Below are 18,254 nucleotides of genomic sequence, written 5' to 3' on the forward strand. Positions count from 1 at the left end.
CATCCACAAGGGCAAGGAAAAAGAAGTTCAAATGTGAAAATATAACAGTTTATCAGAACTTTAACCTCATCTACATCCTGATTAGTAATTTTAGAATGAGGACCTTGACCAGTGAGGGTCTTGAAGTAGAGAGTGAAGTGAATGCTGCTCAAGAAGAGAGATGGGGAAGGACTTGTGTGATCTGGCCATAGGCTAAAAAAAGCTATCTAGAGAGGAATGTTTGTAAGGATCAATTCTGGATCTTGAAAGATGAAGAAGATTGCTTCACTATTTCAGGTGTGAACTTCTGTGGTCATGTAATAAAATTTCAGCTACTAGAGGGATATCTTAGTGATGTGATGGGCATTGCTAGGATCTCAACAGCAGGTTATTTCTAGGACCTATAGAGAACCTGGATTTGATGGCTATTGCTTAGTTAAGTTCAGGACTTGCAGTAGTGGAGACTGTAGCAATGGTGGAAGAATAAGACCTGTGTGTTGTCTGTGCTGAGGCTGAGCTTATAGTGAGGCATCAGTATGGGGAAAGAGAGACTCAAGCTGGGGAGATAAGGAGTAGAAAAGATATTTCTGATTGATGGCAGGGTGTTCATAGTTGAATTTAAATCCTGGCCCTGGACAGAATGAAGACAAATGAAAAGGGATGCAAGACAAAAGCATATGAAGTGATTAGTAAAATAATACAGGTGAATGAGGAGGCTCCTTCAGGAGGATACACTGAAAGAACAGAGTGATAAGGGATGAGTCATGAGAGCAAGAACGCCAAGAGAATGGGTGATAGTTATTTCTGGAAAAGAAGCATTGCTGGTAGTCTTGGGTGATTGACAGGTCTAGGAAGATAACAATTACATATCAATTCTGAGCCTCATCATAGGGTTAGACTGCAAGAGATGTTAGAATGGTTTCAGTAAAGCTTGAGGAGTGGAAACAGGATGATGTAGACTATAGGACAAGAATTCATGGATGGGTTCTTCAGGCTACAGTTTTTACTGTCACTGAAGGTTTAACAGTGCTTGTTACAGTTTAAGTAATAGCATAACTGCAGCTATTGTATTGTGTATATGCACCTGATGAGTGTTAAAGATTGGGAGAAACTCGTTTACAATCAAATGAGTAGATGGTTTTGTGTGACTAATATTTAAATTGTTATCAAGGAGCATGAGCTGTCTTAAGTCTTATTGGGAAATCCTTATGAGCACTATATTCTTGAAGGAGTCTTCTGAAATGGTGGCAAATAGTCTTTTAACCTTCTGTACTTTGACTAGAAGCAATTTTATGGAGTTAAGGTCTTAATTTGGATTTTATTTGCTTTTGCTGTTTATTCATTATATTAAGTAGCTCTTTGTTGTTTGACTTATTCTGGTTGATACGGTGCACAAAGAAGGTTTGAAAATAATCTTTCTGTAGCTTGATTTCTCCAGAAATAATCTGTAGACTATTGTATTTGGCATAGTATGTGTGCACTTGTTATAGTTAAAAGGTAATATCCTTTGCTATAGCTCTTTGCAAAGATAGTTCTCTTTTAAGTATGGTTCCATACTATGAATTGCATAATGATAATGGGTTTGTGAATGAGACTGAGTTTCTTTCATCTGAGTTGCTAATTTCTGTTTTGTAGTAATAATTTTTTTTAGGACTATTTTTCATTATTTTGAACTCCAGTTTCCATGTTTAAAAATACTATCGAAAGAAGAGCAAGTAGCCTGTAGGTGTGCATAAAGTCTTCCTAAAAGACTTGTGGTGCCCCTACACAGGTAAAGATTTTGAAAGAAAGTTTTATAGTTACAAATTCATAGTTGATGAAGATTACAGTTAAGGTGCGATGCATACCTGTTCTGTGCTATGTTTGGCTTTAGATAAACTTGAAAAGATGGGTTGTCATTTGAATTTATAAAATACATATTTAATACAAACAAGTATTCTGTCTTATGCAGTTCATTAGAGTCTCTCATGGGATGAAGAATGAAGTTTATGCACAGTAGTAGTTTGACATTTGGAGAGCAAATCGTTGGCAGAATTCTGAAGTTTCAGGACATCAATTTTCTGTATTTTCTGTGTTCGTAATACTTGCAACCCTAAATTCTTTTGGTGTTAGTTGCAAGCGCTATGTGGCACCAATGTGCTGAAATACTGCCTCCCAAGAGCATTTCACAGGGAGGGTGTGTTTTAGGTGTTGTTTTCTTTATAACTTGTTATTTCATTATTTCTAAAATTTGAGCAGTTGTGTCTGCTGGCTTTTATAGAATTACTTATTCTCTTTTTCTGTGTTTAGGTGAAAAAGAGAAAAAGATAAATATCACTAGCTGTATTGTCAGATGAAATTTTAATTCTCTTGACAAAAGTAGATATGCCTTCTAAGTTCTATAGTATTTCAAGGCAGTTTTATAATTATAAATTATATTCTTGATCTCAGTTTACTTCCACTGTTTTTATGTGGAAATGCTTATAACATTATAATATGATATACTTCATCCTTACCTTGAACATAATTGCATTAATTAATAGTTAAGATGATATGAGGTAAGGAAATAATATAGAATTATGGTTATCTTTTGTAATGTAAACATTCAGAAAAGGAAGCAGCCAATACACTTATTTTAAAGGAAATTATTAATAGAAGCAGTTTCTATATCCCTATTCTTACAGATTCTTGGAAGAGTAAGGGCTAAACTTAGAGTTTCTCATTTCCTTGGATTCTACTTATGTGCTGTTCTTGACTCATAATTTGTGTATGTATTTTGTGGTTCCTACCTTTTACCAAAAAAAAATTGAGTAATCTTTACAACCTGAAAAAACTCTTTTGTCACCTTTGCTTTGTCACATCACAGCCATTTTTCAGAGCATATTTATACTGTTTAAAATAATTTCATTTTCTGAAGAATACTTTATGCTCTTCAACTGCACTTTAGTTATCCAGATGGTGACATATGGCCATGTATCTTCTTGCTTTTATTCTTGTAAATGCATAAACTACATACTCGTGGTGGTAAATTTTTTTACCATGAAAGAAGAGAACGTAAGGGTTTCAGTATGTACGGTGTGAGAAGTCTCTGAATTAAGCTTGCAGATTTAGATCCTTACAATAGACAAAGACTATTATTATATATATATAATATATTCTAATATTGAGTATGTATTAAAATTGTATATAAAATGTAAAATAAATATGTGAAGATAAACATTGGGGGTTTTTTGGTATTTTTTATTTTTTAAAAGAAGCTTGACTGATCTATAAAATTATACTATAAGATAGAATTGTTATCATGTTTTATTATTTGATTAATAAGATTATTTCATGAATGACATGCTGCTGGGACATGATTTGTTCTCTCTAAAGCAGCCTGAACACTTCAGCACGTCTTCAGGAAGCTTGGGAGGCTCTTTTTTGAACCTGTCTTTTTATGTAGATAAGTCTTGAAACATTTGTGTTGAATTGAAGTACATATTTCCGTAGTTGTTTAAAGTAAGAAAGGCCTTTCGGAGTGATCTTGGCCAGTTAGAAGGCTGGGCAATCGCCAGATGTGAAATTTAACACGAGTGAGTGCCAGGGATGGGGCAGCTGTGGATGTGCCTAGGCTAGGGAATAGGGGCTGCAGAAAGAGACCTGGGTGTCCTGCTCAGTGGAAAGTTGGATCTGAGTCACAGTGCCCTGGCAGCCAGGAGGGCCGAGCGTGTCCTGGGAGCATTAGGGACAGCATGGCCAGCTGGGCAAGGGAGGGGATTGTCCTGCTCTGCTCTGAGCTGGGGCGGCCTCACCTCGAGTCCTGTGTGCAGTTCTGGGTACCACACCATAAGAAAGATGTGGAGCTCTTTGAGAGCACCCAGAGGAGCACCATGAAAATGATGAAGGGTCTAGAGGGGAAGTTGTATGAGGAATGACTGAGATCTGATTCAGTCTGGAGGAGACCAATAGGAGACTTGATCATAGCCTAGAGCTTTCTCACAGGGGAAAGCAGAGGGGCAGGCACTGATCTCTTCTCTGGTGACAGGATGCAAGAGCATGGCCTGAATTTGTGTCAGGAGAGGTTTAAGTTGGATATTAGGAAAAGGTTCCCCAGAGAAGTGTCACAGTACCAAGCCTGACAGAGTTCAAGAAGCATCTGGACAATGCTTTCAAGGCACATGGTGTGGATCTGGGGTATCCTGCACTGGGCCAGGAATTGGGCTTGATGATCCTGGTGGATACCTTCCAAGTCAGGATGTTCCGAGTCTATGATTCCATGATTCTAAAGTTGGTTACATGCTTCACTTAGAAAACATGACCTTAGAGTGGTTGTGGTTAAGATATAACTTGTATTCATTTTTGTTTCTATTCAGGAACAAGAGTTTATCTCCATTTTGTTGTACTGCATGACTAGTTTGTATGCAGTGGTATTTCATCAGTGCATTGAAAATCTAGAACACAACAACAAGCAACAAACTGTATTGGCAACTAATCATTTTTAACTGCTCTGTGTGAGATCACACCTGGTTCTTAATTTAATTTTTCTACTTCTCATAGGTTAGATTAAAGGGTATATACTACAATGGATCCTAGTTATTGTTTCTGTTACTAATCTAGTTTCTTAGAGTTATTTGAGTAGAGGAATGAATACCTAATTTTTTTCCTTTGTGAGTACAGACAAATATAGACATTTTTCTGAATGTGTCAGAAAAAATGTCTTTCTAATTTTATTCTTGGTAGCATTGCTTGGTCATTTCATCTGTACTTCGTTTTTTTCAGAGCCCTACTTGTGGCATATTTTTAGTGTGTGGTGTTTTGGGAGATTACCAGGAAAAGTTGGTATCGAAATGAAACTTGATCAGGCTGCCGTGAAACTTGGAATTTTCCAAGCCTGAAAGAGGGAACTGAATTGTGCAAAATACTGGTCCCTAATTTTTGCTGAACTGTAGAAACTGCATGGAATAAAAGGTACTCTGCAGAAAATATCCTGCTTTCCTTTTCCCAGCAGCTCTTATTTTTACTCTGTAATTTAATTTTGTCTGGGAGCAGTGGCAAAGGATCTTGCAGGCAGTGTTTGCAAGTTGCAAATTGTGGATTATGAGCTACCGGTGTAGAAAATAAGGTTAAAGTTGTTTGCTTAGCTGAAGAATTTGTGAAACGAAGCTTTTATCAGTTATTGATTACTGAGGAGGTTGTCCTGATAAGGGGTGTTACTGCTTTCATTGGTGATCTTACATAAAGGGAGCTTCAAAATTAAGGCCTAGAGTTTTGGAGGTGCTTGTGTACACTCTGAGTTTATGCCGTTGTGGAAGGGTTCTAAGGCCAGGCAGAATAAATAATAATTAGCCTTACTCAGTTATTGTTGTTCCAGCTGTCTGCGTAAAAGCTCTTCATGTCCTGAACGTGAAAAAACAAGCACAAAACCCTATGACTTGCCAAGGTCAAACAGAGTCTGTGGAGAGATGGAAATAGAATTGCTGTCTCCTGCCTCTGTTCTTGTACTTGGTGTAGTTATGGGCTGTTTGCTGGGTTTTGACAGGTGACATCATGTTGTCTCTCCCAGCTGCGGCCGTGAAAGCTGGTCAGGAGAAATCAGACTTCCTTAGGTTTTTCATCTGCATAACAGAAAGGTATGGTAAAGAAGCCTTGAGTGACTGTATTAATCATTAATGCATTTTGGTTATAGTGAGCAATTTTCGAGTGGGCACTAGAGAGATGCTGCTCTTACATAACTGAGACAGATGCAATGGTTAGGGCATGACCAGTAAATAAATGTGCCATGTAATAAAATGAAGTGATGCTGCAGTGTGCTATTGCCATGTCTTTATACTGTGGGAGAAATTACTCTGTACAGGTACTTATTTTCAAAATTGAAAATATTTCACTACTTTCCAAATCTGCCACTCAGGTCTGGTTTCAGTGGTGAGTGTCAGAATTCAGAAAAGAAAAGGCTTTGGTGAAAGACTGCTGTTATTCTACATGTGTGTGCTTCTTTTCATCCTTAGATTTGTAGTAGATATACAGTGACTAGTAAAATCCGCAATAATATAATATCTTCCAGAAGTTATGGAGATATGTCAAAACTATTTTGGATATGTGTTTTTGTCCAAATATTTTCTGGCCGAATTATTTTCTTCTGCTGTTCAGTACTTCTTTGTCAGCATTGAGTCCTGGGGTGTTGTTGGTTTAGTGTAGTTTGTTGGGGGTTTGGTTTGGTTTTTGGTTGGTTGCTTGGGATTTTGTTTGTGGTTTTTTTGTTTGTTTTTTAAATTTTCCTTTGCATTCTAGTTTTTTTTTTTCATTTACTATTGCATGGTTGGTGTTGCTTTTCATGTTTTGTTTATGTGTGCATTACAAATTTCTCACTAGTAAGTCACAGAGCAGTTAATCAAAATAAGTATTTGGGATTAGGCTTCCTTTTTGAAAGAGGCTTGTAGCACACTTGATGTGTTGTGACTGTTTTAGTCACAACACGTGATACAGAGATAGAATTCTGATCACGATATAAAAGTTCAAGGGATCTTTGTATAAGTACTAAATTTACAGGAGTGCCCTCCTCTGTTTATTGTTTTGCTGTTCATTACTGAGGTGTCTCTTAGTTTGTCTGTTAGAGTGATAGAAGAATGTGTTAAGTAGAGAGAAAAAACAGGTAGTTCTCTAGGGCTAAAGCAATTTTTTTGCTCTAAGCAGGAAAGGCACGAAAACCTATTCTGATAATCTATTTTAATTAATAATATAGATGTTGGCCAGGCTCATGTTCAGTTTTGATAATACAGTAAACAAGATTAGTGTTCCCAGTGCTTACGTTTAGATAGCAGGACTCTCAAAATACCAAGAACTGTGTTAAAATAAATGTGAGAACTATGCCAAAACAAACATCAGAACTTTCTGCCTGGGTTGTTTTTTTTTTTTTTTTTTTTTTTTTTTTTTTGCAATGGGCAAAATACCTGTATTTCACAACAGTTAGGAGGCAAAACAAAGGAGTCGTTATGAAACAGTGCTTAAAAAAGGTTTTACTGAGTTTTACTCCCAATCAGCTTGTTGAAGTGATAAATCATACTTCAGATGATAGCAAAGGAAAAGTAGACCACGCCTTTACAGTCATTTGTGATTGTTAAAGACTACTAGAAAGTATAGGGCGGCTCTTGTTACTGGATCCCTTGTGCTATAAGGGTAATAATCATTCTTTTTGACTGGCTGCATCTGCGTGTAGCTTTTGAGACTGCAGTAAACAAAAGGTGACCTCAGAAGATACCCTGAAGGTACCCTGTCTTGAGAGCAAGAGAGTTTGAAGCCAGTCCTTAAGTGAGTGTTCCTTGAAGGTAGCCTGAATTTCCATATGGAAATAAAATATAGAAGAAAAGCTCTAGGCATATCCCTTGTTTTTCCAGTGTTTCTGGGTTCCGTGACATTTCTGGAAAAACTTTTTTTTTTTATTGATAAATTCTTAGTAAATAATTAGAAAAACCGAACTGACCTTACTGCCTTAATGTCTTGCCATATTGCTGGATGGCACTTAGAGTTAGCAGTAGACTGGTTAGACTTGTCAGTTTGCATAGTCATGAAAGTAGTATTGCATCAGGTTAAATTTAAAAGTTTATCTTTTTCAGTTTGACTAGTTAGTTCTCGAAAAAAAAAAAAAAACAAACCAAAAGCAACAGACCTATGTTTGCCAGAAGGTATTAGGCAGTGATGAATATTTTATCTGTAGAGATAAGAGACTTCTTCACTCACTGAAAGTTTTCCTCTGTCCTTTGGATTCAAATTGTGGATATCGTTATTGGAAGTACTCAGCAGATTTTACTCGTGGCACTTCTGATATTTTCTTTGTTATGTTCAGTATTCTCATACCTAATGGCCCTGATTGTAGAAGAGTTTTTTCAGTAATGATACTACATCTTTTAAGATGAAAAATGCTTTTCTGCCATTGTACAAATTGTAATCCTAGCTAATATTTTTTCTTTTTTTGTTTTGACATTAGTTGATAAACATTTATAGTCACTGCTTGACATTCCTTTCCTCTCATTCTGGTTTATATCTGGTCAATTCTGCTTCTTTTTGTTACATGTAAAGTATATTGAAATAATGTATTGTATTTTGTTTAGTCGTTTTCAATTGTGTTCTCTCCTGAATTTTGTGAGCAGCTCTCAATTAGTTTTGCTTCTGGATCTCCTTTTTATTATTATTCTCTTTAATTATTTTTAATGGAGTAGCACACCAGAGTACTTTCCTTGTTTTCTTTTCTGTGAAGCTTCTGTGTAAGCCCCATTGTCTTTGTTCCTGGGCAATCCATGTTCACCTGTATTTGTCCAGAGCAGTACTTTCAGACTACTTCCCAAAAGTGTTCCTTTTTTTCCTCTAAATATTGCTGTTACTAGCCCTAAGACTTGTGATGTACTTAGAGCATCTCCACAACCACTATCTACAGAGCAAGGAAGTCACTGCTGTTACTCAGCTAGTGTGATAATCTAACAACTGTATGTTTTAAATCAAGTCCAAACCCTGTTCCTTACTTTTGGGAACTTGAAACTTTGCCTTGTCAGTGTCTTGGATCATGAGAAGGGATGTCTAATAAGCACTTGTATGCGACTTGTCTTCCAAGAACTGATGAGGATTGGAGAGAAAATAAAATCTGAAGAATTCAAGAACCTGAGATATCTCATGTAACAGAAGACTAAACATTGATACAGAGAGAGAACCGTAAAACTTAAGTCATATTGATAAAGCCAGAGAAAAATCTGGTGTTACTATTGTGAAGGCAGGAAATATATTTTGGAGGGGGAACACATAGTGAAGGATCACCTTATTTTGGAGGAGTTTTGTTTTTTACTTTTACCACCCTTCCTTCTTTTGAAATGTTTCAGTCTTCTTCGTGTATGGGAAGCAACTACTATTTTTTTTATCCTTCTGCTGCTCCAAAGAGAATGGATAAAATAGAACTTTAAATGAATACAGACTGCAGTCTGTTGCTAGTGGATTTGTAGGATGTATATTGAAAGCTGTGAAGAAGCAGGACACTTTGTTCTTACTAACCTGGTGTATTTCTAAAGCAACAAAACAGGGAGAAAGAATTGTTTTTGAAGTGATGAAAGCAAACAAAGTAAAGCTGAGACCAGGTTAAATTCTGTAAATAAGCATTGCCCAAAAAGTGGGGGAGGAGGGGTGTCTGTGTATGTAGATACACTTAAAAGTGATTGTTGCACAGCTTTAATATACAGCTTGGATTTATATTTACTATACACACAGTATCTTCTAGCATAAGATGGTTTAAAAGAGCATGTGTGATGTTCTGCATGAAATTGTAACTTTTCTTTTTGCCTGGTTCAGTGATTGAATGCAAGCATTTGATTTGCTTTTCTTAATGTCTTTTCAGAATTGTAGAGAAATGGTATCATACTGGGGTGTCTGTTCTTGCTTCAAGAAAGAAATGTATTTGAAAGCTTACTATACAGATACTCTGGAAGTAGATGTGTAACAATAGTGCACTTTTTCTTCCAACAGTGAGCCTCAGTTTACTTTTCCTGGTTAAACAGATCATGTAGGCCTTTGTCTAAAACATTTTTCCAACTTCATTTTGAAACAAAATTTGGAAAGTCAAACAGGCATATCCTTTGAATGTCAGAATTTAAAAATTGTTCCAGCCTGTGAGGCTGGTGTGTGCAACCTTGCTCCTTTGGTTAAACGTTTTTTCCTTTGGTGAAAGGAATCTTCAAACTGTCTTGCAACACTGCTCCGTAGTTGGAGGAAGAGGAAGCAAACACCACTTAAGCATTGTCCCAAATCACCATTGCTCTTTCAGTCTGTGGCGTCTTCCTTTTTTTCAGCTGCTTTCTTAATTTCTTTCTTGGAAGCCAAAAGTAGCTTCATGCAGTTTTCCTAAGAGTTGAGTTATTTATCATCTTCTCCTTTGCCAAATAATCTGTAATGGAATCCACTACTTTTTCTCTGCCTGAGGCTGTTTATTGCATTGTCCACTTGCTTTTGACTTTCTGTCTCAGTCCTTTTGATTGCTTATTCTGTCTGTTTTCTGCAGTGTTGTAGTTAATTGTAGCTGTTAGAAACATCTTGAGGACTGTAAGTTCAAAGAGCCTTAGGTCTTGGCACAGTGTCCTTCCTGTAGGTAACCTGTACTCACCTGTCACTCAAGCTGCTTGCAAGCTGTTGGGTGGCATGCAGGTCCAGGGAGCCCTTTTAACAGGATTGTAGTATACCTTAAAGGGTGGACTCTAGTTTTCATTATCAAACCAGCAGGATAACCGGAGCTCTCTATATTCCCTGTGTTTTGGGAAGAATGGTGTACTGAATCTTGAGTATACTTCAGGTTTGGACCAAGGTGTGCTGGTGTGGCCATCCAGATCTTATAACTAGCAATAGGATCATAGTTGAAAAGTTGTTGGGTGCCTGTCATGGCATTGTTTGTGCAGTTAATGAAGATTTATTTCCTAAAGGGCGTTGTGCTTTGTAGTTGCTAGTCTCTTGGGGAAAACTGGAAAATCGTTTCCTTTTTAAAAACACACAGAAAACTCACTTGATTCAGAAAACTCCATAGCACCACTCCTTTGCTGCCCTTCTCTTCCCCCAAAAATTACTAGTAGAGATTTATTGTGATTTCCCTTAAAGTTTGTGGTTAATTTTATTAAGAAGCATTTGTATTATCATGCCACACTTGCCAGCTGGTTTCAGCTTCAGACAGCAGTGAGATTCTGTCACAGCACTTTGGTCAGCTGTGAGCATCTGTGGCTGCTGAGCTATGATTTGCAGGCTTTTCCAGTGTCACTGCAGTATGAGCCTGGATTTACTGATCTGTTAAAACTGAATTTTAATTCTGGGGTGGGACGACTCTTTGAGCCTGATCATATTGATGATGTGAAGTTGCCTTGGGATTTCCTTGCACTGAACTGAAAATAGTCACAGACAGGAGAATGCTCGGGGAGGTGCCATTTAGGCTTAAATGGTTCTTACTCTTCTTCATCTGTCCATTAATCCTGCTGCTGGAAATGGAGAAATGCATTGCTGGAGCCTTGGCCCGAATAACCTGTGCATCCTCTAGCAGTAGGAGCAAAAGGCTCTGCACCCCTTGGTGGATTTTCTTAACTGTCCTTCTTTCTCATCTTTGCCTCACTTCGTAATAGCAAAAGGGAATGGAAAGGAATGGATGGATGCTGGTCTGGGGAACAGAATGAATTCTCTGAAGGTAGATAATGATGTATGTATAGGTGTGTGTGCAGTCAATTGTCTCTTGAATTTTCTACTGCTGCAAAGACACTGAAGAAATTTTGGAAGTGGGAAAAGTAGATTTTGCTGTCTCAGTGTTAATGTTTTTATCTGCTTCTTTATGTTTTTATTTATTGGGGTATGGAAACATTGAGTGGCTTCTGGGTTTTACACATGTTCTTTTTTTTAGCTGTAGAGAAGTTATTTCTCCCCCCCCAAGGGAGTTTCCTGTGTGTATGGAAAAATAAAAAACAGAAGTGAAAAATACTTCAGGCTTCCAAACCTGTCACTCACGTTTCACTTCTCCCACTACCTTTCTCGTCATACAAGTAGTCCAGCAGTCCTTCCCCTACCCCATAGCAATGCCATCCATCTACAAAGCTAGACAATGTCATAGCAAATATGGTAGCTAACTTGGCACACCAAATTATTGCAACAACCTGTGAACCACTGGGGAAAAAAAAATTACACAGTGTTACACTTTTCTGGTGTTTATCTTTAACTTGCCAGAATGTTTTATTAGGCTTTTTTCAGGCTAGTAAATATAACATAACTTTGATACCCTTTCCAAGATGTTTATAGGTATAAATAAACTCATTATGCAACTCATGGGCTTGTTTTGTTTAAAAATCCACTTAAGGCAGGGGCCCTAAAATTGTGTGTAACTCAATAGTTAAGTTGCATTTCATAATGTGTTGGTGTCATTAGAAATTCTGGACACTCTCTGTTTGCAATCTGACTATAGAGCAAATGGTTTCTTTATTTCTTATGCCTTAGTGAGCAGTGTATAGATAACATACTGTATTGAATATGAATGTTGTCTTTATTTAATCTTTCCCACAACCATGTAAGATAATTTAAGCAGTTTAAAACTCATATTCTGAATTTTCTTCATTTGTTTAGGCTGCATTTTGTGTGTTCTCTTGTCATGGAACAGGTTTGTGGGTTTTTAGCCTCTTAAGTTGTTCTATAAATGGTAGGACTGAAGAACCTCTGTATCCTGTATACTTGTGCCTTGTATGGTAAGGACAGTTTACTGGACAATACCATGAACTCCTTCATCCCTAATGGGCAAAGTGCATTGGCAGTAGATCTCTAAGGCATAAGCTTATTGTCTAGCCAAATGGCATATGCAAAGTGATCAGCTGTGAAACAGTTATTTCCAAATTCTGCTTCATCTTTTTTGATGACACTGGAAATGTCTATCCAGCTTCCAGTTTTCATAAAGCTCATAGCAACTTAATTTTCTTTAAAAGCTCTTTTCTTCTTTTTAAACTTAGTTAAAACTGATTTATGGGCTTCTACATTATTGCAAGGATGCCTAATCAATTTATTAATTGTACTAATACAGTACTAAGCCTGCTCTGTGGACAGAGTATGCCATATTTTCCAGAATGCATTAATGCCTTGAAGAAAATATACCGTTTTTCTAAAATGATGAATTCTAAGTGTTACCTTTTAATATAGGTTATCCCTCGATTTTCTGTCAGATGAGACTTTTTTTCTTCATTTATCTTGGCTGCGTGGCTATCTGCATATTTTCATTCCATAGTTCAGGTTATCTCTCTGATTGTTGAACTTTAATGATTGCATTTGTCAATTTTTTCTTTTGTTTTGGAGAGTTCAGTCTGCTCTGTTTGAGGCAGCAGTGGGCAGAAATTTCAGGAAGGAGATCTCTCTATAGACTGGCATGTTCCACATAGTACATACTTGGTCGTCATGTGTTCGTAGTCATTTTTAGCTGGTCAAGGTACATTTGACAGGGGTGGTAGCTGCTAATTGAAATGACAAATTTGGTTGTTTAGTGCTTCAAGGTACTTTTGGCAATTTACATTCCCTTCTGGCCTGAATGTACTTGGAAGGATGAGACAGTGTTTTGAAAAGAGGTTGGGTTTGGAGCTCAGCAGTTGGGAGCCTTCACAACACTGCTTAGGCACGCTTTTCATGCTGTAAAATCCTTGCAAAAAATTGTGCCAGCACAGGCGTTATTCTGGGAAACTTGTGTTGTAGTAGTCACAGGTTCAAGATCAGAAGTTAAGTGCTGTTGGGTAATTTTTTTTTTAAATACTGGTTCCATAAATACTTAGAATACCTTTGTTAAGTAAAGTTTGTCTCAAAAAAAATTTCTTGTTTTCAAATTGGCTTCATGGTTTATAGTGTACCTCATTAAGATGCAGGGAGAAGTTTTACCAGTAATTTGCATCTGTGTGGAGTTTAAACTTGACAAACCTGAAAAGCAAGCCTCCTTAAATTAAGTATGATTCACCCAATTTCCATTTTAAAAAATGGACAATAATAACTGCTTTGCATTTGTGCTCTTCAGATATTTTCCTTATGAAAAATGCTGCGTAAAAGCTGTTAGGGCACAGTAGGAGCATGTTTGACTATGTAAGAGAACTGTAATACTATAATACCAGAAAAAAGGATGATAAGGTGTTAGCTTGCTGACATTCCAGCCATGTAATCTAATCTTTTCATATGGTTATTGTAAATGTACTGTGATAAGGAGGAGTAAAAGTTTATTATTGGAGTGTCTGTTTAATTATCTTGTACAGGAATCATTGACCCAGTTACCATAACAGTAGTTAAAAGTATTATCATACTTGATGGTAGGCATTGTGGAGATTATATTTCTCTAGCAATTTATTTCTAAATACTTTACTTTTACAATTATTACTAGCAATAATTAGAAGGAGCTTCTAGCATATAAATTTTAACAGAAATATAGTTTTTGTTGTACTTATCCTATTTTTGTCTCTCCTTTAAGTCAAGTATTTTTTTAAATGGCAATATTTCCTGTGTCTTTCCTGTGTTGGAATGCTCTATTGATTATATATATTGCTGTAGTTGCAGTATAATTTAATATCTTAGAATTTATCTGTAAATTAATTCAACAACAGTGACAAAAAGAGTCCAAAGCTTTCAAATCTTTTAAAACAACTGTTTTTCTTAAAATACAGGTTTGTAAACTGTAGATGGAATGTTACCTAATTTTGCTGTCTCTGCAAGTTATGTGACTTAAAAGATTTAAGAATAATTTACTTGTATTAAATACTTCCCAGATCTTCAGCACAATCATAGGGGAAAAGCCTAACAGTGGGGAATGGCCTCCAACTGATTTAGTAGTGCTAGAAAGTTGAAAAAGAGCCTTCTAATTCTTATTCTTTTCTGGGATGTGTTTATTGCTGCTGTTTTTATATTCATGGGATGATGTATTCATAAGCTTAATTATGAAACAATACACTTGAGATTGATTAATTCTAGGATACTGACAGCTCATTTTGCAACTGTGCCCAGTTAATGTTAGTGTAACCATGTAATTCCTGGGTGATGCAAGAAAACATCTGATATCTAGGAAACCCTATAATTTTGTAACACAGGTTGGTGCCAAATACAGATTTGTTGAAAGGTATATGTATGCACAGGTTTTGTGTCATCATTTTAATCTACTGAGGAGATAAATTTTATTTACTAATTTGGAAATTACTGTTTGCATGGCAACCTTCTTAGATGCCGATATTCTATTCTCTGCTTGCATACTGATACAACTTTTGAATTGTTTTACAAATCTAGGATCAGTGGGTGGGACGTAGTTCAGAGAAATAAGCTTATAGAACTCTAGCAGTTTACTTTTGTTGAATATAAGGAGCTGCTTCCATAGTGCATTTTGAAGGCTCACAGTATAGAAGTTGGAGGAAGAAAGGGAATGAAAGGAGAGGATGCATACTGTAATAATACTGTGTTTTAAAAAAAAGAAAAAATATATAATGTATAAAAACTTTGACTGAAAGTGACTGAGTTGCTGGAGGAAGGAGATGATAGGGAATTGTCCCCATTTCTTAGAGGTGTTTTGTGGAAGTGTGATATTACAGTAAAGATATTTAAAAAGGTCTCTTGAAACTTGCTTTGGAGGTCTAGGCACTGCTGTCAGAGCTTGCAGTTGCTAAAACAAGACCAGTTAAGGCAGTGTATGAGTTGGGTTTTGTTGGCTTTCTGCTATTATTATTAACAAATTATTAATTATTATTATTATTTACAATAATATTAAGTGGGTCTAAATTGAAGGTAGAGGTGCACCACATTTCTAACTGCCCTGCTACTCAAGTAGGTGGTCACATTCTCCTGAGTGTGCCTGTTGATTGCAGTGAGATGGTGCTGGCATTCACTGGGTTTGTGACTGAATCAATAAAGTCCCCTGTCCCCTTTCCCCTCTGGCTTCCCCAAAAAGATGGGTTTTTTTCTGGGTTACTGATTTGAATTTATCTGTGGAAAGGTCTGATAAGTGCTGGAATTTGGTGTTTGAGGGTAGGTCAGTGCAGCTGGGGGTAGCTGGCAGACAAGACCTGTTTGGCAGTGACAAATCAGCTCAGCTGCCTCTGAAGCCACAGTCCCACTGTGAACTGGAGCAGCTGTCATACAGTCACGTTTACTTGCCCTGGCCTAGCAGAGAGGTAGGAAAGGCATTTGAGACAGTGGTGACTTAAACTGTCACAGCAAGACTTGTCAGAGTTGGTCGGCTTAAACCTTAGAGATGTCAGTTTACTTAGCTGTCACTTTGTATTAAGTTCTGACTGCACTTGGAGTGAGAGTCTTATAGGTATCCTAAGCTAAACTTTGACTGGGGATGTTAGTTTCTTGGTAAGATCTTTTAATTTTGCTTAAGGCTTGCATTTTGCAAGTCATTTTCCATACTGAATTCCTCTGTGTTTTCTTGAATTATGGTTATTTCCCATGAGAGTTACAGGCTTGCTTAGCTGCTTCTGTAATCTTTTTTGACTTCTGTTGAAGTTGAGATTGCTGAGGTGACCAAATAGCTTTCTGCAATCAACATGACTGGTTTCCCTGTCTCCTGCTTCCCCATGTATTAGTGGTGTGCCAGATTGATGGACTGAGCTCCTTTTGAAGGTCTGAGCACTGCAGGTGGTGCCTGGGGAGCGAGTTGAGGAGCTTGGAGCAGGGACAGTAAGCCCCTTAGAGATAGATTAGGCCATTCTCCTTGTTTTTCTGCTCATAGGAAGCAGTTGCTGTAGCAATAAAGCTCCTTTGTTTATGAGAGTATAGGGTAAGGAAAAGGACATGGAAGAGTATCCTATTACTTTATTAGCAAGAGATTTTGAAGCTGATCAAGGACTGTCCCCATCAAGAACTTGTTATCTCTTCAAGAGGTGTTCTAAAGAATTACCTATTTTCCTTTATGGTTAGTGAGGTTAGTCTGGCTTTTTGAGAATCTTCTGCCTCTGCAAGTTCAGTATGGTTCTTTACCACTTCCTTAAAAATCATTCACTTCTGTTATATATTTTTGGTAGTACATTGAATGGTGGTGGTTCAAAGAAAACCATGAACCTTAACTTTTTGTCCTTCTTTTTATTCGCTTTTTTAAAAAGTTATTTTCTGCACAGACTGTCAGTGCTTTTCTTCCAGTTAAGGATGGAAATTATATTTACAGAGGAGAAACTGTTCTTTAAACACTGCAGACATTCAGTCACTGAAATGAAGGTTGAACAAATCCTTAGGTACTATACTGTAGTGCTGGGTTCCTATATATGCAGGAAAGTGGTTGGCAGAGTTTCCTCTTATATCTAATCTGTGACTTTTTTTAAGTAATTGGGCAACAGATTCTGTTCCTGCCATATTTAGAAATTTAATTTTTTGTAAGGTAACTGCTTGTTTTTTAAGGACTTACTGATACTTAAATTATGGTTTAATAGGGGATATCTAATCAGTTTCTTAGGAAATAAAAGTAATTGCTTGTGAAGTATGTATTCAAAGGTGATGTGCAAGGTGAGATCCTGAGGAAAATTTGCTGTGTCAGATGGACAAGAAGAGTTCTAATAATCAGAAGCCGAGCAAAATCATTGTCAATGAAAGCTGTGACTGTGAGATATTTTGTGTAGAATCATGCTCCAGATTGACTTTGTGTCAACATTACTTTAATAGTCAATTTTGTGAACTATGTGCAGATTTTTCCAGGTATCCACTCTCTTTTGTTTTGAATGGATGAAGATTAAATTGATGAGTGCATTCCCTATGTAGTTAAAATAGCTGAGCCAAATTTATACTGTGTTTTAGGGACTGAGATTTTATTGGCATGCTGATTTTCAAGGTGATAACGTGTTCAGTTGCTAACGACGTGTGTCTAAGTCTGTAGTTTCCACTAAACATTTGAGCCAATGTTATTAGGCAATTAATAAAAAAGAAATAATAGCATCTGAATATAAAGGAATCATAATAAAATGGGTAATGTTTTACTATGTTTCTTGCATTCTGTACCACTCCAACATTTTAATGGCTTTATCCTTTAAGTTCGTAGTATCTAAGTTCTTTAGTGTACCTGAGGTCTTTGGATTACTAGCTCCTTGCTGCAGATACCTACAGCTAAAAGCAAAAGCAGAGAAAACACGTCTCTGGGTGTATGTTTAGGCACTTCCTCATTAAACAAGCTATCATTACTGACTTCCTTGCCTCACTTAGTGTGGCAGAGTTGTGGGAATGCTGTCTTGATTAAAATTGTGTCCTGTTTGGACAAGACCTTTGACTTTTAGAGTCACATACAAGTATAGTGATTACTGCATAAAGTTTTTTCCAAACCTAGGTAGACTGCTATAAAAAAGTGAATTTGTTTACTTTCTAGAAATTGTTTAAAAGTGAGCCTGCTTACTGATACAGTGCAAGCTTTATTTAAATTGCAGCTGTGGTTCTGTGATTTTATGGGGATTGGAAGAGAGAAGACAATAATGAAAGGAGTGTGGGAGTATGAAAGCAGGTCAGAAAAGGGAGAGGGAGTTTCTAATTGAACCAGTGACTTGCAGTGAGAGGGCGTGACTAAGTGAAGCAGAGCTTTTTCTATTGTATTTTTGTCAGTATTATTTGATATAGTGCCAAAAGTGTGTACGGTGCTGTAGAGTAGACGACTTGTTTCAAACACATAACATGCTCCCTGTGTTGGAGAACTTAAATTCTTTAAGTATAGTCAAGGGCAGTACAGAATCATGCAGTACAAAGATGTGATAGTGAATGGTTGGTGGCATTCACCCTGGAGCAGGTGGGTCTTTTTTTGTTGTTGTTGTTGAAGAGGGGGAATGTTTTGTGTATTGATCAAA

At 37.0% G+C, this 18,254-nt stretch overlaps 1 protein-coding gene across 5 annotated transcripts in view; it reads left to right on the plus strand.

Annotated features, from left to right (window-relative positions):
* RBPJ (recombination signal binding protein for immunoglobulin kappa J region) overlaps positions 1 to 18,254 on the plus strand; it is a 143,842-nt gene that overhangs the window by 92,716 nt on the left and 32,872 nt on the right. Inside the window, exon 1 of one of the 5 annotated variants that reach the window (XM_014891492.2) lies at positions 5,485 to 5,570. The exons of the other annotated variants lie outside the window; for them this stretch is intronic. Within the exon in view, the coding sequence (XP_014746978.1) occupies positions 5,488 to 5,570 (83 nt within the window). The 5' untranslated portion in view covers positions 5,485 to 5,487. Of the gene's footprint in view, positions 1 to 5,484; positions 5,571 to 18,254 lie in introns of those variants that run through there. 5 annotated transcript variants of the gene reach the window in all.

Source organism: Sturnus vulgaris, chromosome 4 (assembly GCF_052056855.1).
Source record: "Sturnus vulgaris isolate bStuVul1 chromosome 4, bStuVul1.hap1, whole genome shotgun sequence".
Lineage (NCBI taxonomy): Eukaryota > Metazoa > Chordata > Aves > Passeriformes > Sturnidae > Sturnus > Sturnus vulgaris.